The following is a 21,314-nucleotide window of genomic DNA, read 5'->3' as shown; positions in this document are numbered from 1 at the left end:
TTGTATTTCGTTAAAAATTGAACGTTGGTAACTTGCTAGACCTAAAATTCTGATTCATTAGGATGCTTCTATTTTGACCTACAGTTCAAGTTTTTATAAAACGACAAAAGGGTAAAGATTTGGTATTTTTAATGAATATAGTTTGACAGATTGACGTCATGTACTTTTTTCGTGTTTTGATTCTACAGTCGTGTTGACACACATAAGGCATTATTTTAGCATGCCAAAAGATCTAAAAGAGTCAACTGAACCAGAGCAACTTGACAATCGATGGGATATAATGGAAGTAGAAGATAATATCGGTCATGCTGAGGATGTTGGCACCGGCGCCAGCATGGAAGGACAGTTTATGGAAGACAATACATTTACAGACTTACCGAATGCATTAATTGTCACTAACGTTGCTGAATGTGTATTCGATAATGAAGATGCAAAGGTGAGATACTCATTTTCCTGGAATTTGTTAGTTTAATATGAGAAATAGTGATGAGCTCCTTAAGGTTATCATTTCAAGACATTTGCATGGTTGCTAACAATAGGATTTAACAAGTCTGTTTGAATTACCATCTTCAATGTCAAGTGACTCCTCAGGTGGCCACCTCCCGCCTTACATTTACAAGGGACACAATGTATAATTTACAAATAGCCTTATTTACACTTGTATGCAAATTTGTCTGCTGTTACTTAAAATCACACTATTGTCACAATTTAAAAAAACTGATGTTTTAATCAGAAAGTGATTGTTGCTTGACGTCAAAAGGTTTTTAGGAGACAGATCTAATTCCTTTCGGAGACAAAATACTAAATACATATAATATGTAAATACGTTAATATAACATTATGATACAATAGGATTTTAAATAGGCTCATATATAATATACACGGAATGATTATGAAAATTTACAATTATGATGTAAGCATTGCAGTCCCAGAATCAAAAGGGCCTTAAAGGCAGATTCAAATTACCTTATGATATATATATATATATAGTAGTGTCAATTGATTGTAGGTTTAGAAAATAACGTACGATATATACATGTAGACATTGCTTTTGGGACACATGTTATACAGGGATTTTGTCAGCACTTGTCATTTTCACCTTGTACGATAAACTATTTTCAAATTGGCGGAAGTATTTCTGATCAATTTCTATATTTAGATTTGTCAAAAAATTGTATGAAATTTTACCTGCTGACATGTTTAGGACCCCAAGCTACATGTAATTAACCTTAACAACAGGTTTCACAATAGACTATTTTCATATTACTGACTCTTTGACTGCGGAGTTTAAAAGTTATAGACAGGTCAGTTCTCTGTGGTAGGACATTCTGGTACTTTTGGAAAAAATTAACTGTTCTCTGACATGTCTGATGATTTTGTCGTGTTTAAAAAACATAAAACAGTTAATTTTTCCACCAAATTGCCCCTGTTGTAAGCTTGATTTTACTTCTGTTAGTTGCACTTACTTGACCATGTTGACCGAATACCTTAATGTCCTACCACAGAGTATGTAAACTGTTGAAAAGATATACTCTTAAGTGGAGTCAAAAGCAGGGGTTAAAACATTTTGTTACAGCTTATATTTTATTACTAGCCCTGGACTTATTGCCAAGGTTATTGGTTGCAGGATTTTACTTGCCCTGTTGAAAGAACTGCTAGCCCATCAAAACTGACCTGCTAGACCTAGTATGCCTTATAAATTCAGAGTTTGCTGCATATTAATACAAAATGGGTGTCCCTTGTTTTGAAGGCAGCATTATACACTGTATTTAATAAATTAAATCAAATAAATTTATTATTAATTATAACAAGGATCTTTAGACATCTTTTTGGATTTCCGTTGTACTATGGGTTGTTAAATATTTTCAGGCACAGAAAACAAGTTCATTGGAATTGTCATGTGAAACCAGTGGTTCAATTCATATACATGTATTTGTTTTTCCCTCATACAAAGCAGACTTTTTATTAGCATGATCAGGAAAATAACAGCAATATTCACAAAACATTGTCTCTGGTTTATCGTCAGCAACAGCCGACCTTGCCCAGGGGAATCTTTCTGTCCATGACACTATAAATTTTTTTTCCACTTTTCCCGGTCGTATTTGGCATTTTTTGGGAATAAATTTTCAGCCTCATTACCCCCTTCATCATGTTCATCTTCATACAGGTACCCGTACTAAAATATTTAGAAATATTTTGTTTTATGGTCTCATGCTCAACAGCTGTCTGGCAAGACAGGTCTATATCGATCAATGCATCATACCCCCAGGAATGTTAATTGAAAATCTCGGCATAAGCAATGTACAATACCCCCCTGTACTGAGAAATCAATATTGAAAGTACAGGAATTGCAATCAATACATGATACTGGTCCACCCAGATTTAGTTGTTCTATTTTTAAAATCAGTTCAAATTCTTGGAATCCCGGATGATGCAATTGAATCTGATTGGTTAAGATAGAATAGTGATGAAAGGATTATCCACTTTCTATTTTGGAAACGCCAAGAATTTTTTGTTACTAGTCTGTCGGGCATATTGGGTTACAAGTTTTGATTGCCCGACATGCAAATGCTCTAGTCCCCGGCGCCAGGCTAGTGGATATTTTAACCCCTGCAAAAGTCGGTAATATGAAAAAAATTGTTACAGGTAAATGAGGTAATCCACTTATTTGATTGGTCATTAATGATCTTCAAAGTAAATTCATATAAATTGATTTGGTTAGTCAGCATTTCCGATTTGAAAGACTTTTCTTACGATTTAATTTGCGTTTTCATTAGTTTCATGACATTTAAGAAAAAACTTTAGAAGAAAACTGTAATGGACTTGTAAGAAAACATTATCATGATTGTTTTATTTAAATTCTGTTTTATTATTTTTTAAATCAGAATTTTTTTTTACGACTGCAGAAAATTTGCGTTCATATATTGCTATCATAATGTCGTCGTTGTTTGAAGACATTTGGTTTCTGTTTAGGAATTAGGGGCCAAAAAAGGCATTTTTCTAGTTTCCGGACAATAACTTGTGTATAAGTGTATGGATCTCTATGAAATTGTACCATAAGGTTCCATACCACAAAGGAAAGGTTGGGATTGACTTTGGGGGTTATAGCCCAAACTGTTCAGGAATTAGGGGCAAAAAAAGGGGAGGAAAACTAAAAAAAAATAATTTAGTTTGTAAACAGATTTACTAAGTATTGCACAACAGCAAAGTATTGCACAACAGGAAGAAATCTTCAATTGAAAATAAGTATAAATCGTTTAACCAATTTCAGTGAGGATTAATTATTTAAAGTCTTGAATTGTTTGAGGTTTTTACCATGTATTACTAAAATTGGATATTCGGACATTTTTAAATAGGTCTACATTGAGGTCCAAAGGGTCCAAAATTAGACTTTGTTTGATTTTATCAAAAACTGAATTCTGGTGGTTCTATGATATGCTGAATCTAACTGTGCATTCAGATTTTTAATTTTGGGCCCTGTTTTCTAATTAGTTCATATTAAGGTCCAAAGGGTCCAAAATTAAACTTTGTTTGAATTTATGTTTTTTTTTATATGCTGAATCTAACCATGGAATAAGTTTTTGGATATTGGACCATTAAGTAGATTAAATGTCCCATTTCAAATTTTTTAAGTTATCTCACCACATTTATTCTGTGTCAGAAATCTATAATGTGTCAAATACAAATGTATTTAATCACTATCCAAATTCAGAGCTATATATATATATCAAGCTTGAATATTGTGTCCATACTTGCCCCAACTGTTCAAAGTGCGACCTCTGCAGTCCTAATCAGCTGCTCAAGGCAGAGCACATTTTTTTATCTTTGCCTGCCAACACTTTTAATATTAAAAATTTAACGATGGCCATTATTTAATTTGTTGATTGTATTTACTTGTGTATAAGACTTTGAAATTACATGTACTAATGATGTAGAAGCACACCTGGAAATGATAATTTCCTTTCAACATGGTTCAAGAACACATGAAGAAAGTTATGTCAATGATAATTTTTCCAAGTAATTAATTGCAACTCTATTACTTTTGCAAGTAGAAGCCTTTTGAATGTTAACATTTTAAAGCAATAGTTTTATTATATGTTTTAGATGTCAAATAGCTATAGTAACTATTCGAATGTGAAAATAAAATAAGAAATGGCCTGATTTATAACCACACAGTTACATCAATCAAAAAACAAATATGACAGCCAGTAACCAACAACAACTGAGTTACTGTCACCTGACATGGGACAGGTATATATTGAATTTTGTGAGCAGCCAAACCTCTCCCTAACCTGGGGCAGTTGTGTAAAAGCAAAACAGAAGAAAAAATGCATACATTATATTTGTTTTTTGGATTGCAATGTACTGGTACTGTTTCTGTACATTATGTTCATGTGCAATGATGATGTTTAAGGAAACAGATAACTTTTAATTGGAAGAAGTAATTATTGATTTTATCATCTTATGTCGTTGCATTGTTGCATTGTCATAAAATTGCATAACCTCCTTTAAAATATCATTTTTGTATCATAAATCAAAGTTTTCTGTATGCAAAATGCTTTAAATATAGTTTTATACAAATGTTACAACCATTAAATTGTGTCTCTTATTTTTTCTCTTTCATCTGAAGAAAGGACACAAAAGTATTACATATTTGTATGTCATCATGTTTATTAATAGAAATATGAAACTTGTTAAATGGAGATCTAGAAGCTACATTTTTGTACATGTAGGTGCATTTCTTGAATTGCAACAATTTGAGAAATTTTGCATATTTATTATAGAATGTAAAAACTTCCACTTCCCATAGACATTCGAAAAGTGTGAATAGATATATATATGAAAACAAGGAAATGTGCTCTGATTAACAATGAGTCAATTTTTCATCAAAGACTCATGAAAACATTTTTTTTGTCTGTGGCCATAATTTCCCTTAAGATTTTGACTGTTCATTATTCAGCCCACAAAATATCATTTTGACCTATATATATATATATATATAAAGATTGAATATATGTACATGTATGATACTTATTTCATTGCAAATAACAGGTTTCTGGAATTATCTTCATAAGGTAATGCTGGAGCAAAAAGTTTAAGAAGCTAGATGCATAAAACATTTAAAAAGTAAAATAACAAAAATACCGAACTCCAAGGAAAATTCAAAACAAAAATTTCTTTATTAAATGGCAAAATCAAAAGCTACAAAGGAACGGAAAACAACTGTCATATTCCTGACTTGGTACAAGCATTTCCTTACGTAGAAAATGGTGGATTAAACCTGGTTTTATAGCTAGCTAAACCTCCCACTTGTATGACAGTCCCATAGAATTTCATTATATTGACAACAATGTGTGAGCAAAACAAAGCTGCAGGCATGCTGAAACCACCTCTTATTATATAGTTTATGAAATTTGCAGTAAGAATGAACCAATTAATTTTTAAAAGTATTTTAAATGGTCTGTGTGTGAAAATAGTGTATTATTTGAAGCCATGACTTGTCATGATCATCTTAATTCAAACCAAAGGCAATCAATAAAAAACTCATAAATCTGGGAAGTTATACAGCTAGAACATGAGTAATGAACTCTATAGCTTATGGATAAAAATTGGAGATTTTGGGACATGTTTAGTAGAACATCAATATGTTATGACGTCAATTGTAAACAAAATACATTAGGAGAATCATACAAAAGAATTTACAGTCTAAATGATGACTATTTGAGTTCGATGTTATAGCGAGAATTGTTGTACATTGAAATAAATGTTATAGTAAGAATTGTACAGATTGAAAAATGGATTACTTTTATGGTTGTCATCATCCATTGAATTTGAATAACCTTGAATAAAATATATGAATAAGTCTGATTAGTATGTTAGTGTAGTACTCAACTGTTCAGAAAAAATAATAAAGACTAGTTCTGTGTCATATATATTGTCAGTTGTTATAAGGAATGAATGGATAAGATAAACTTCATATTACACTGGTTAATAGTTTCATGAAAATCAAATCATTCTAAAATGACATGAAAATATGATTATATGTATTGTAATAAAAACTTCTGACTTCTGTATTAAATTCATATGTATTGCCCTGAGCACAAAGTTATCTTTTTGATAATACAGTGAATTCGTCTTACAAATGTATTTGTATAAATTTAAAGTCAGAGAAAAGTATTATTATTTAAACCCTGTTGAAAATAGTTATTTTTCCTTAGTCTCTTTAATTTGATTACATTTAAAACCAAAGAAGAAATGATGTTTTATGAAATAAGGGAAACTGGAACACAAAATTAAGTTCACTTCAATATTTCAACTTTAAATATAGATCTATATTTGAATTATTGAATGTGAATGTAGTAAATTTGAATCGACTTGTTGGGAATAGTGGCACATCTAACACTTAAACAAAGCTGTAATTTTAATTCATCTGATCAGCTTTTTACTACAATGTTTAACATATTACAAACATTTTTCTACATAAAGAACGTTTAAAAAGTTTGACAAATTAGATGAAAGGTAATAATCTGTTATGATTTATTTTATAGTTTCCTCTTTATAATGTATTAAGAATTTTCAGACAAATTTTGTAAAAATCAGTCTGGATTATACTTACTTATATATTCTAGCAGATACATGTACAACAAATATTCCTTTATGTCTATGTAGGTATAACCTTACTAGACATGCTAGAAGGTACATTGTAGATGCATCAGTTTAATGTGACTTTGAATTTTGAAATATCTTCAACCAGTTATGATAATTTATAATCAGTTATAATTTATTTTGGCATCTATATATACATGATATATACTCTATCAATACAAGAAGAGTTTTGTGACATTTGAAGGCTGTTATTTGATCATGTTAATCAGGAATTCTAAAAAAAATAAAAAAAAAAACTATATGACAGTTAACCGGGTGCGGGAGTTTCTCGCTGCATTGAAGACCCATTGGTGGCCTTCGGCTGTTGTCTGCTCTATGGTCGGGTTGTTGTCTCTTTGACACATTCCCCATTTCCATTCTCAATTTTATACATGTATATAAGAAAGTACAAATAAATTTGATAGAATTCATAAAAATTGAATATTTAGGAAATGAGGGATACATATAATATATTATTTTAGAAATTGACTGATTTCCTTTATAATCTTTATATGGAAAAAATAATAAAAGAATAATTTATATTGTTCTCATTATGTTGCTGAGTATCAGACCATTTTTATACATAGAATAGATAATAGAAAAGTGTAATGTGTCAAATAGACAACAACCCGACCCATGATAAAATGTGAAACAATTTAAACAGAAAACAATAGCCTTATTGATACACTAGTCTAAAAAACAAATTTTTACTTTCAGATTATTCATGAATTTAGCATTTTTGTTTTTCAGAAGGAACTAGAAGATGTGTTTAGAGTTTTTGATGAAGATGCTTCTTTCCAGTATTTAAAATGTTTTCGACGAGTTCGAGTAAACTATATATTACCTGATGCTGCAGTTAAGGCCAGAATACATTTACATGAAACACAAATTTGTGGACAGGTGTCAAAATGCTTTTTTGTTCAGGTAAGTGTATACAAGCATTTTTTTCTTTCTTTTATCTCTACCAGTCAGTGTTGTTTACATTGTCTAAAAATAATCTTCTACCAGTCAGTGTTATTTGTCTTGTCTAAAAATAAATTTCTATAAGTCAGTGTTGTTTACCTTGTCTAAAAATAAACTTCTACCAGTCAGAGTTGTTTGCCTGGTCTAAAAATAAACTTCTACCAGTCAGTGTTGTTTACCTTGTATAAAAATAAACTTCTACCAGTCAGTGTTGTTAACCTTGTCTGAAAATAAACTTCCACTAGTCAGTGTTGTTTACCTTGTCTAAAAATGAACTTCTACCAGTCAGTGTTGTTTACCTTGTCTAAAAATAAACCTACCAGTCAGTGTTGTTTGCCTTGTCTAAAAATAAACTTCTACCAGTCAGTGTTGTTTACCTTGTCTAAAAATAAACCTATCAGTCAGTGTTGTTTACCTTGTTTAAAAATAAACTTCTACCAGTCAGTGTTGTTTACCTTGTCTAGAAATAAACCTACCAGTCAGTGTTGTTTGCCTTGTCTAAAAATAAACTTCTTCCAGTCAGTGTTGTTTACCTTGTCTAAAAATAAACCTACCAGTCAGTGTTGTTTGTCTTGTCTAAAAATAAACTTCTACCACTCAGTGTTGTTCACCTTGTCTAAAAATAAATTTCTACCAGTCAGTGTTGTTTACCTTGTTTAAAAATAAACTTCTACAAGTCAGTGTTGTTAACCTTGTCTAAAAATAAACTTCTACCAGTCAGTGTTGTTTACCTTGTCTAAAAATAAACCTGCCAGTTAGTGTTTTTTACCTTGTCTAAAAATAACTTCTACAAGTCAGTGTTGTTTACGTTGTATAGAAATAAACCTACATGTACCAGTAAGTGTTGTTTGTGTTGTCTAAAAATAAACTTCTACCAGTCAGTGTTGTTAACATTGTCTAAAAATAATCTTCTTCCAGTCAGTGTTGTTTGCCTTGTCTAAAAATAAACTTCTACCAGTCAGTGTTGTTTGCCTTGTCTAAAAATAAACTTCTACCAGTAAGTGTTGTTTTTCTTGTCTAAAATAAACTTCTACCAGTCAGTGTTGTTTGCCTTGTCTAAAAATAAACTTCTACCAGTCTGTGTTGTTTGCTTCGTCTAAAAATGAACTTCTACCAGTCAGTGTTGTTTGCCTTGTCAAAAAATAAACTTCTACCAGTCACAGGGGCGTAGCTAGGCCAATATGATATGTACTCAAGTGCCGGAGGAGGAAGTCAATCGGCAGGGGGGTTTTGGGTAAATGGTGCAAAATCCTGCATTATCGCAATTTCCTGGGACTTAAAATGACCTCACAGAAATCTTATTTTCATGAGCGTTTCTCGTTGTTTATATAGATTAGACCGTTGGTTTTCCCGTTTGAATTGTTTTACACTAGTAATTTTTGGGGCCCTTTATAGCTTGCTGTTCGATGTGAGCCAAGGCTCCGTGTTTGGTCCTCTATGCTCTTCAACTTCGTACTTTATTTGGCCTTTTTAATTTTTTTTTATTCGAGCGTCACTGATGAGTCTTTTGTAGACGAAACGCGCGTCTGGCGCAAATACAAAATTTCAATCCTAGTATCTATGATGAGTTTATCATATTTCCGATTTCTTTTTATTAACTTCCAAACGACAGTCTTTAAATTTTACCAAGTACGGAAAACAAGCACTTTAAATCTCGAAGCATGGAAAATAAGCACTTTTAATCTCGAAGAACGTATAATTAAGTTGGGGGAATACTTTGAACGAGGCACCCGTATTGCACAACCGAACATAAAAATAAAAAAGTAAAAACACGTTGATCGTCAATTTAAATAATAAAAAAAAAAAGGGCAAACACAATGCGCGAAAGTTACCCTTTACCACCCCCGTTAAACTTTAGTCTGACTGGACTGTTTAAAAAATCTGTTATGACGACGTATATGTTATAAAAGACTATCCATACTTCACAGGAAAATCGTGAGAATGAATCGTTGTCCATGGTCTCTTAAGAACGTAATTTTTTATTTCGTCAGTTACTTTGAAATCTTCAGAAACGATGTCAGGACTGGGTAAGGAGGCATAGAATTTCTGACACCTCGAGGACAATTTTAATTGTTTGCATCAGCAACATAATCATGATGCTGGCTCCGTAAATGAAAGGTAATTTCAGGAACGGAATATAGCTACAACGTGATTATTAACATGTTTGTATAATAGTTTTTAATTTAATTTATTACTTTAGTTTTATTCTTACTAGATTTACCATATTTTTATTTTTGTAAAATTTTCGATGTGTACGCAACTGCGTTTTTGCGTACGGGTTGCTACGCGCCTGAGTCAGTGTTGTTTACCTTGTCTAAGAATAAACTTCTACCAGTCAGTGTTAATTGCCTTGTCTAAAAATAAACTCCTACCAGTCAGTGTTGTTTGCCCTGTCTAAATATAAACTTCTACCAGTCAGTGTTGTTTTTCTTGTCTAAGAATAAACTTCTACCAGTCAGTGTTAATTGCCTTGTCTAAAAATAAACTTCTTCATCTTTCAATGATATTATAATTAATAATGTGAAAACTTACCACACATTATTAATGTTTAGATATTTGAAATAATCTGTTTGAATATATGTTTAAGAACCATTATTGGTGGTCGTCATTTAATATGTGAATTCTGATATTATTGCAATGTCTTCATGTATGTGAAGAATGCAAAAGAATGTTGTAAACCTAAAACCCCCCCAATAACATAACGTGAAGATGTCCTTACAGCTGAACTGACGTGCTGGATCAGCTCCTGATTATCTGCTTACTACAATGTGTGGTGCTGAATAGATGGCTCAACGATGTACTACTATGTTTACAGAAACCAACTCAATGCCCTACAGTTAGCATAAAAGTCTGCGTCAGCATACACTCCAAAACCCATTATGGATGGGGCAGTGCTATGCTGTCTGATGTATGAGGGCCCTCGACCCGTGGTGTTGGGTAATGGACCGTCATTTCCCCGTCTCAAGACAGTGGTCCTAATAATGCTTGCTGTAACCATCAATACTACGTCTATGACTCATCCACCAGTACATGTACTACTAAACATGGTTGGCAGGATGCCCAACTGATCGACCTGGCCCTGAAAATAGCCATTGTGAAGAAGACCTTCAAAAACCAAAATTGTCAACAAACAAAATTGACACACAATAAAACAAAATGAATGCCTTCTTCCTGACCAACTTACGACAACAAAAAACATTTAAATGCTCACCAAGTCGACTGTGGAAGGGCTTAATAGCCAGTCATGGTCATTAAAAACCACCCAGTAGAAGTAAAAGATGTACATTAACTGTATATTCAGGACAATAACATGTTAATGTCAAATGAATCAACCCTGGTTTGTTTAATGTACATGTATATGACTGATATCGCTGAGCCAGGCTATTCACATGCTAGCTAACAAAGAGCAGTTTGCAGGAAGAAATCATACAGACACATTATTCAAACTTTGATGTGACCAGTTTGTGCTGCATATTTAGCATAGAGATAACACTCCTTTGCTATGACCTTGCTAATAGGTCAATTTAATATTATTTCTTGCCATTTAACCAATATCCTTTTTTCTCAATATACTTTCTATTAAAGTTGCTTGCATAATGATATATTTAGGAAAATGATATTATTGGCATTATTTTTCTGTTGCCTCTATATTTTCCAAATCACACTAAAAAGTATTCAAAAACAGCACAGATATTTATATGCTATAAGTGATGTTTGTCTAAAATTAATGTTAAAATTACATCTACAATTTTGTTATAAATTGACTTACTGTTTCTTTGCAGTACTATTACATGTATTATGTAAATTTTGTCTTATTTCATCCTCTCTAAGGATTAATTTTCCTAAAAATCATATCTATGTAATGAAAAAAGAGATATAATGTATTAATGCATGATACAAAATCCCAGCATGCACTTGTAAAAACCCAAAATGAAATGATAAGTGCTTGAATACAAGGATATATGCTTTTCAGAATAGATCAGGTGTATAATTCATGTGTATTTTGAAAATTTTCTAAATTTTCCATAAATGTCACTATATTTTACAGAGGACAATGTGTTAGCTTGATTTTAAAAACTCTAAAAAAATATAATGCTTCTGATTAAAACATATAAGAATTGTTATTCCATTGATAGATTCAGCTCTTAATTTTTAATTTTCAGCCAATACATACCAGTGGAGGTAACAGTCCTCATCTGAAGTTACCACCACTTACAAAACAATTCCTCATCTCACCACCAGCCTCACCACCTTTAGACTGGGAACCAGTGCATGAAGCTGAACCAGTCATTAATTTTGATCTGTTACATGCCATGGCCAATCTTGCTCCAGGTTGGTAGAATATTTTTGATGGACAATACATGTTGTTAATTTTGTTAAAAATTGAAGTGCTGCAGAGGTTTGAAAAAAGTTATTTCCCTTGATGAAGTGTTAGGTAGGCATATATTTATAGTCTGTATGGACCCAAATCCTTTTGAGGCCTTTGGTCAGAGCAAACTTTTCATATTGACATTTTTATACCTATTTACATATTACATAACGTCACAGTACCCAAATTGCACCGAGTACCCAAATTGCATCTATTCAACAAAAATAGCTGAGGAAATCTTGTAAGTTTTCTTTGAGACTAAACAATTGGTATTTTTATGATTTGACATTATACAAGTCTTTCAACACAGGTCAATATATTTAAATATACACAAAACGTTCACAGTATATATCAACAGATGAAGCATTCCCTGGAAAAAGGTAAATCTACAGAAACGTCGCCATGCGACGTTCTCAAAATATCATCTTTTAAAAATGAGCAAATTAAACATGTTACAAGCATCCATTTCTTAAAAAATGAATAGTAAGCATAGGATAATGTCACATTGTTCAAAATATTTGAAGAAATAAAACAAAACATCTGTTATTCGATTTTTAAGGATATGAATTTAAACAAGGATGCAATTTGGGTACTCCTCATTACAGAATCATGGATCGTTTGGTGGTCAGTTCAAACCCATTTTTCTATGATTCAATATGGATTCAAAATTAAATTGGTGTAACTATATATATAGTAAATAAGGTCTACAAAATAAACACAGAATGGAAACTTTTGTCTAGATCATAAAAAAAAGTAGGTGAAAAAACTGTCAAAATAGGTGCAATTTGGGTACCTCATGTTACATGTATTTGATATCATAATAATACAAATCCTATGAGCTTTTTAACAGATAGTTTTGGTGTTTGGCCGTTCTTTGCACATTGCATAACCTTTTCAATAATTTGTTAATTTTCTATAGATAGTCAAAATGCTATTATTGTCATTTTTTTATTGCAGAAACTAGTTAATGATTTGTTCTTTTATCATGATTATCATAATCTCAACATTCTAAAATAGATATAAAGAATACATGTAAATGGATAGAGTAAGAACAGCTATTAATGGTTTACTTTTATAAATTTTGACTTGGATGGAGAGTTGTCTCATTCGCACTCATACCACATCTTCTTTTATATATCTATTAAACAACACTAGTATTAACTTAAAGGAATACATTCTCATTATTAAAACGATAAAATTCTTTGGCAAAACAGAAAAGCACTAATATCATCTGATGGAAAGAATAGACAATAGTTGTCACATTCCTGACTTCAGAAAGGCAAGTAAGTATACCCACAGGAACAATAGTATGTACTTGGCATTAGCAGAATGAAATTTATTCCTTTTTAAATCAAAAATTATTATTGTAGAGCATTGTACTTAAGAATAACATGAACCCATGGTTGTCAGACATGAGTAGCTGTTTGCTAGTAAAAGTAGTCATTTATGTGTACCTAATCTAATTTAGAAACATTGTAATCTGTGTCTTAAGTAGGTCATTAGTTGAAGCATGCTACATAATAGGTTAATTATAAATCTCCAGTCTTTAAATAATTGTACAATTTCCTGTCATTGATTCTAAAGTAAATATGGAAAGATTCATTATATTACTCGATTTTGACTTGATTGAGGCAATATGACATTGATTTCAAATAAAATGAATATCATTCATAAGGAAAAGACAGACCCTTCAGCAGTGTTTAAACATTTAATTAGGAAAATTAAGAGTAAGGTTTATGTACATTGAATTTAGAACAGAAGTTTGAAGTGTATACCAGAAATTCCTAGTAACAGATGCTATTAAATTTGACAATTAATCATTTCAAGTGAAATGGATCCAGTAATAAAATCCTCAGAAAACACGATCTGATAGACCAAAAGTTTAAAATCATAACATTGTTTCTTGTTATTGATTTCAAAGTAAATCCTATAATAAAGAATTGATTGCTGATTTTGTCAAGTTTAAAGCAACATAAATCAAGTCACATTGCACATTGCATTTTTACTTTAAAAATGTGATATTTCTCTTTACTCTCTTGCTTTCTTAGTGCCTAAAATTTGTGTAATCAACAATCAATTCTTATATTTACATTTAAATATTTATAAATATCAAGCATATATAGGTAAAGTGGTCAGGAAATATTCAGTAGTGTTAATTAATTTTAGTAGAGTTAACCATACTTGTTTAACTTGTATTGAATCTGTGGTGGCCGCAAGCGGAACATGCTTTAAAATGGTAACCACAATAAGAAAGTTTGTGATGAAAACTTTAAAAGTAGTTAATAAAAAATCATATGTGTAAAATACCTAGTTTATCATTATATAAATTATCTGCCTTCATGGTTTTTGGGACTAGAAGATAGACTTTATTATTATGCCCCACCTAGGGGCATTATGTTTTTCGGTCTGTGCGTCCATCCGTTCGTTCGTCCGTCCATCCGTCTGTCCTGCTTCAGGTTAAAGTTTTTGGTCAAGGTAGTTTTTGATGAAGTTGAAGTCCAATCAACTTGAAACTTAGTACACATGTTCCCTATGATATGATCTTTCTAATTTTAATGCCAAATTAGAGTTTTTACCCCAATTTCACGGTCCACTGAACATAGAAAATGATAGTGCGAGATGGGGATCCATGTACTATGGACACATTCTTGTTAGTTCTCTAGAAATTATAACCAATAGATATTTGATATGTATAAAATATGTAGATGTGATATAATTGCCAATGATTGTCTCTCAACAAAGAGGAAGTGTCAAGGCTGAAGGCAACTTGGCATTAATTTTTAAAACAATAAACATCATGCGCAAATAATTTTTTTTCTTTAATTTTGCAGGTCAAAGTCATGAACTTCATCCTCAGTCAGACAAACATCCAGCCATTGTTGTACATATTTGTGAAGACTCCTCAGACCCAGACATGAACCAACCTCCAAAGATTATCCAAACACGTAGACCACCATAGTTTGAAATCATACTTTATATTTGACAGAAAACTTTTCCAAGAATTTGTTCATGGCAAATATGTATTCTGCATTTGTTACCATTGACAACCTATGTTGCCATTTGTTGGACATCAAAAACCAATGTTCAAAACATGTATTACTTAATAGGTGTCTTATATGTAGATTTTATTTTTACAAATATTTTGAAAAAATGTTTGAAAATCGAAACTTATTTTTGCTAAAGGTCTGCATTTCTCCTTTTGGGAACTGGAAAGTTTTAATATGTGGTAATATATGAGTTATGATAGGTCTGTCAAACATTTTATCCTTCAATGGGGAAAGAGATGAGGTAAGCCAAAAAAAAAATAATACAAAATAAAGAATTTCAGACTATTGAATATTATAGTCAACCAAAAGGTTTATTTCTGATGTCGCTTTGTTCTTTTTGTGTTTTTTTTACAATTTTTAATTATTTCAGAATTAATAAGCTCTTAATTATAATTGTCTGGCAGTAATTCTAAAGGTCTGTTGGTTGTTGACAAAGTTCCTGTGAAATATAGATTGGTACAGTGACAGGCTGTCCTTGAATTGACTAAATGTAAAATAAAAATCATACCTATCGTAATTATAATATATGAAATAGGAATAAATTGAGTTATATGGCAAATATCAGTGTAACAGCAAAACAACGTTAAAATAGTAAAAAAAAAAAGACATTAGGAGGACATCTTGATAAGGCAATAATTTATCTTACAATTTTTGGCAATGATAACTGAAAGCAAACATTTCTGAATGTAAACATGGTAAAGATTACACCGCACTTCCTTTTATTCATACTTAAAGATGTAAAGTGAAATTAAAAAAAATCTAGAATTTAAAATTGATACTATAAGTCAGAAGAGCATTAGTTAAGGAACAAAATAAGCTAAAAATATTGATAGGTTATGGAGCTCCTTTCCGAAATATTTAATTTTTTTTAAATGGCAGGAAAAGGCTGACTCGGACTTTTACCTTATATTTGTATTGGTATCATTTGGTTCTCAAATTGAAAGAAAAGAAATCTAGAATCTGCTTTAATTTTGGTAAATGACCTTTTATGGGCTATTGAAGTCTTATATGAAAAGAAAAATGGGTGTTATCGGGCAAAATATTTTACCCTGTATCGTAGGAAAAACCCAATGAGTCCGAACATCTGACAAGAATTCCTAAACCTGACCTTAGTACATCCTTAAATTCATTTTTTTTATCAAATGCTCAACTTTATTTAGAATATTATGTCAATCATTTGAAATTTTGAATTTTTTTATTGATAATTTTCTGGTTTACAAATTTTATGTTGGTACTTGTTCTTAACATTTACATATAATTTAATTTTGGATGTAATGCGTCTTCTGATTGGCTGACAGTGTTTTGTCTATCAGCTCATAGACACAATTTGTCATGTAACCGTGACGTCATCAACGTTTTTCATTATTTACTCCGGTATAAAATGCAATTTAGAATTAAATTATAAGGAATGACTGTAATATTTTTTCTGTTTATTCGAAATAACATAAAAAATGTTGTGCACACTTTAAAATAACCTGCTATGTGGGTTATTCAGTGTGCACCACATTTTTTATGTTTTTTCTTCATAGACAGAAAAAATATTACAGTCATTCCTTAAATGAAATGAAGTATTTTAAAAGTTACATTTATGATAAAAATAAAAATAAAAAAACAATTACCATTCAGAAGTATTTTCTAAAAGCAAGGCAATATAGGACAGACTTGTATAAATAATATTTAGAAAGTTGTCACTAGTCATCTTTATTTAGTATTGTCAGTACTTGCATGTAGTTTGGAAAAATATATTGTTAAACACTGGTGCTAGATAAATGTATATAACAAATATGTACATGTAATGTAGTTGTATAAAAATGTGCCATGTTTTGTTGTTGCAGAAAAATCTTCTATTTGAATATGTATTGGTTTTTCATGCTTAACCTTTCTACATGATTCAGGGAAAAGCTATAAAGGGTTGATGGACAAAAATCTCCCCCCCAAAAAAAAACGAAAAAAAAACAGCTGGGCCTTTAAAATTTTGAAAACAGGAATCATGAAGCCTATTGTTTGATTGTGGGGCCATAATATTTGTTCGGAGTCACTACATTTGTCTAAATAGGGTCCTAGCTGGCTACATTAATAACATGCTTTTTTGTTCTTGGAATTTTGATTTATTTCAGAAAAGGACAAGTACTACTGTAGTACCAAGTTTGGTTAACCAGATTTTTTTGTTTCTGTGGACAGGTTTTCTTGAGATTTTCTCTCTGACTTTCTAGCTTCACTTAAAATAGCTGCTTCTAAATTGTAACTTCCTAAAGTTCTCTTTTGGTGTCAACTGTGTATTTTTTTTCATAACTCCTGGAGGGCTGAATTGATCCACTCTTGTGTCAGAGTATTTTGTATTTCTCATTTTATCAATAGTGGTTTCAATAACAGTTAAATCATTTCTTTTAGCTGGTGGTCCTAATTCTTCAGACCAGTTTTTCTACAGTATTTACATTAAGATCCTTACAACTTGTTAAAAATATATATTTGTTTTTTACAATATTGATAGAATGCTACCATTAAAGGCCATAATGTTTTGAAAACTATTCTTTCAATAGTCAGCTGCATTTCGTTTTATGAATGTATAATCATGATAATAGTAGTAGAAATAGGGGGTGTTTAACAATTTATAATGATCAAATTATTAGAATGTATATTGCAAAACACTGACTCATCAACACTCCATTAATTCTAAGAATTCAAGAGGCTGATTTGATTGTTCCTTGCAAAAGTCAGTTTCATCTCATAAGGTTAGAAATTTGTAAGATGAGGCGATTGATTCAATGAATAAAAGTTTGCACTTCTGTGTAATAAATTATATCATTTCAGTAGATGCTTTTTCTGTAGATCATCAATACTGAAGTGCTGATTGTATTTTGTATGAAAGTAAATATAAAAATATAACAGGGTAAAATTGAAGCATTAAACGTTTTGTTGTTAATCATCATAATATGTATAGCAATTAACAGGTGTTCTTGTCATCAATTCAATTGTATATGTAGAATGACAGAGTCATATTAACTTTGAGTTTTTTTAATGTCTTTTATATGGCCATATGTGGTAATACCATCACTTGGTATCCAATGTCCATCTTATAATCGTCTCTTATAGGGAATCACTTAAGGATTAAAACCTAACTAATTATAGATCCTCATTACTGAATAATTCCTGGCCAAATGTTACTTTGATATCATTCTACCTTCCAAAACACCTAACCAGGTCTCTGGTGAAAACTTTTAAACACCTTTTGCAGAACTGGTTAAGGAGATCAAACCAGTTTTGACACAATAGGGATCCTTTTGGGGGAAGGTTTAAGGAGTGTTGAACACCAAAATAGCATTCCTGCCTGCAGAAAACTTTGTTTTTACATTGAACCATGTGTGAACTATTCAGATAAGTATTCTTAAGATTACTTTATTAGACAAAACCAAAAAACTAAAAAGTGCTTTTAAACATGTCATGGGCAGCATTAGTTCATGTGTTTCTAAATTTATGATTTCATTCATTAACTAACAAAATGATGCAAATCTTTCATTTAATAGGTAATGAAAGTTTGGGTTACTAATTATAAGTTGACCTTTAATATAGTTTGATCGAACTGATGATGGTATTTTTGTGGTTTATTTGGGAATTACTGTTAATTAATATGATTATAAGTTGGTATAATAGTTTACAGTGCAGTTTGTTTGTTTGTAAACATTTTTATGGAGGTCTAAGTTATATGCTTTTTGACTGTAAAATGATCTCAGTATAAAATTTATTTTTTTAAGAACACATTTTTTATGAAACAACTCATACCACTTTTTTGCAGCCTCTGTCATTGCTCAGTCCATATACATGCATGACAGACATTTAACCTCCGTGTCTGCTGAATATTCAGATAATGGGAAAATCAGAGTAAAATTTCTGTCATGAAAATTATGGGTCTTATAGAGTATTAGAACCGTAAACAAGTAATTTTAAGCATATAGTTTTTCTCCATAATTATTTTGATGATATTTAAAAGTGACTTGTAAAATACAACCTCATTATAATAACTGTTGTGTATTGTGGCATTTATTTATTCATTGGTACCAGTTTTTTGTAATTAATGAGGGAAAAACTGGAGTCTGATTGCATTTTGGGCAGTTTTTTTTAGATTTGCAGAATTGAAGTGGAAAAAATTACCTGATTATTTGCATGGTTTTAATGAACTTCTGGAACCCTAACTTTAGTCGTTCTTGTTTCTTGATGTCATTGTTTATCAAGGAGTTTTTATTCAGTAGTTTAAATTGAATTTATTCATAGCTTTTCTATAGTCAGAACTATTTAGAGCTTTACAAATGGAATGGGAGGCTTATCAAGGAATACTGCAGTCTTCACAATTAACCACAAGCTGTACAGCTCAGGCCAGAAAAAAGGTGTTTGGCCAGTAAAATTTTTATAAAAAGATGCCTCACAAGCCATGTTAATTTATGGAAATTTTATGAAAGGCTGATTTTAGGGTTTGAACATCTAGAAATTTTCATGAAGACTGTGACTGTATGTTGACATCTGTTTGTTTTTTATTTGGGATATATTGAATTGCTGGGTTGCTGTCTCTTTGATGTTTACCTCTCAATCCTCTCCTATTTGTAAAATCACTAGAAATTACTTTCACAGTTATCATACAAACTGTATAACATTGCATAATGCTTAGATATTTATACAAATTGTTTTGTTGTTTTACGTTTGTTAATTGTTCATTATAATTGTGTATTTACATGAATGAACAGAACTGCCTATAATAAATATGAAAACCATTTGTATTTGTAGTGTTGGCATTAAATAAATTTCTTAGAAAGTAAATTCCAACTAGAGCTGTCCGCATAACGTGGCTAATACATGTGTTTTAGTTGCTGTTGTGGATTTCAGTATTGAGATAATGACATTTTGAGATTTTTGGTTTTCATCGTAGGTTTCAAAGGTCCAGGTCAAGGTTGGAGTGACCTGATTTTAGTATTTAACACATCCCTATCCCTTACAAAGTTTTGTCATTCTAAGTGCTATGGTACAAAAGTTATGCACCATATGCAAAGCAGACAATGTTTTACTCTCAGGGTTCAAAGGTCAAAGTTAAGCTCAGAGTGACCTGACTTTGATATATGACGCATCCAAATCCATGACAAATCAGTTTGGTATGGTACAAAGTTATGCACAGGACACTAATAAGACCTGGTTTTACTATCATAGGGTTCAAAGGTTATAGTCAAGGTGACATGACTTTGGTATATGACATACCCCCAGACCATGATGCAACTGCATGTCAAGTTTGGTTTACCTAAGTTTTATGGTACAGAAGTTATGAGCCTGACTCAAATTAGACAATGTTTTACTATCATAGGGGTCAAAGTCATGGTCAGTATGATGCTTCTGCATACATTTTTTTTTTCAATCTATGTGCTACGGTACAAAAGTTGTACACAACCGAAATCAGATAATGTTTTACTATCACAGGGGTCAAAGTCAAGGTCAAGGTCAGAGATACCTGACAAGTATATGACACACTCTTAGCCAATGATGCATCTGCATACTAAGTTTGATCAACTTAAGTTCTACAATACAAAAGATATGTCTAGGAAACAAATCCAACAAGATTTTTTCTATCATAGGGGTCAAAAGGCAAAGTCAAGATCAGAGAGACCTGACTGGTAAATGACACCCCCTAGCCAATGATGCATCTACATACTAAGTTTAATCATCAAGTTCTACAGTACAAAAGATTTTTGCAGGAAACAAATCAGACAAGGTTTTACAATCATAGGGGTCAAAGGTGAAAGTAAAGGTCAGAGAGACCTGCATTTGGTATATGACACACCCTGTTTATACTAAACAAATTAATATTTATTGAGATTCATTCTAATAGGTTTAACATGTTCACACTAAGAAAACTTTGATTGTGATCAATTTGAGTCACATTAAACATATTGAAAGAGTCCGTACTAAAAAAGATCCATAAAAATCAGGGGCGTAAACCAATAATAAATATGAACAATTAAATCCTTTACAATCAGTTCAAATTATCTTAACCTACACATGCATTTACTTACCACTAGAAATTGTTCTGACAAAATATTTTTAATGAAAACAACAGAATCTATCACAATCAATTAAGATCAATTCAATTGAGAACAAATGAACCAATAAAGATCGATCACAATCAGTTTATATGCTATGAAATGATAATCCAAACTGATGTTAAAAGACCTGCTTTTATTTGCATTGATCTAAACTGAAATATGAACATCCTTTTACAATATAGAAATGGACTAAAAAATATATTTCTAGTA

General features: G+C 31.3%; 2 protein-coding genes across 2 annotated transcripts in view; both read left to right on the top strand.

Moving 5' to 3' along the window:
- The window catches only part of LOC127724703 (E3 ubiquitin-protein ligase parkin-like), a 558,693-nt gene that overhangs the window by 497,521 nt on the left and 39,858 nt on the right, over nucleotides 1-21,314 (top strand). The gene's annotated exons all lie outside the window — the stretch shown is intronic.
- Nucleotides 85-19,789, top strand: LOC127724736 (calcipressin-2-like). Its single transcript, XM_052231832.1, has 4 exons — nucleotides 85-436; nucleotides 7,396-7,569; nucleotides 11,772-11,940; nucleotides 14,809-19,789. The coding sequence occupies exons 1-4, from the start codon at nucleotides 221-223 to the stop codon at nucleotides 14,934-14,936; spliced, it is 687 nt and encodes a 228-aa protein (XP_052087792.1). The 5' UTR covers nucleotides 85-220; the 3' UTR covers nucleotides 14,937-19,789.

This window comes from Mytilus californianus, unplaced genomic scaffold (assembly GCF_021869535.1).
Source record: "Mytilus californianus isolate M0D057914Y unplaced genomic scaffold, xbMytCali1.0.p SCAF_14, whole genome shotgun sequence".
NCBI lineage: Eukaryota > Metazoa > Mollusca > Bivalvia > Mytilida > Mytilidae > Mytilus > Mytilus californianus.
This window is presented reverse-complemented; position numbering and strand designations above follow the sequence as displayed.

Excerpts from the sequence above, each read along its gene's own strand:
- LOC127724736 (XM_052231832.1), top strand. The coding sequence starts at position 221 with ATGCCAAAAGATCTAAAAGAGTCAACTGAACCAGAGCAACTTGACAAT. Across the intron at positions 437-7,395 it reads TCGATAATGAAGATGCAAAG|AAGGAACTAGAAGATGTGTT; the intron begins GTGAGATACTCA and ends TTTGTTTTTCAG. Across the intron at positions 11,941-14,808 it reads CATGGCCAATCTTGCTCCAG|GTCAAAGTCATGAACTTCAT; the intron begins GTTGGTAGAATA and ends TTAATTTTGCAG.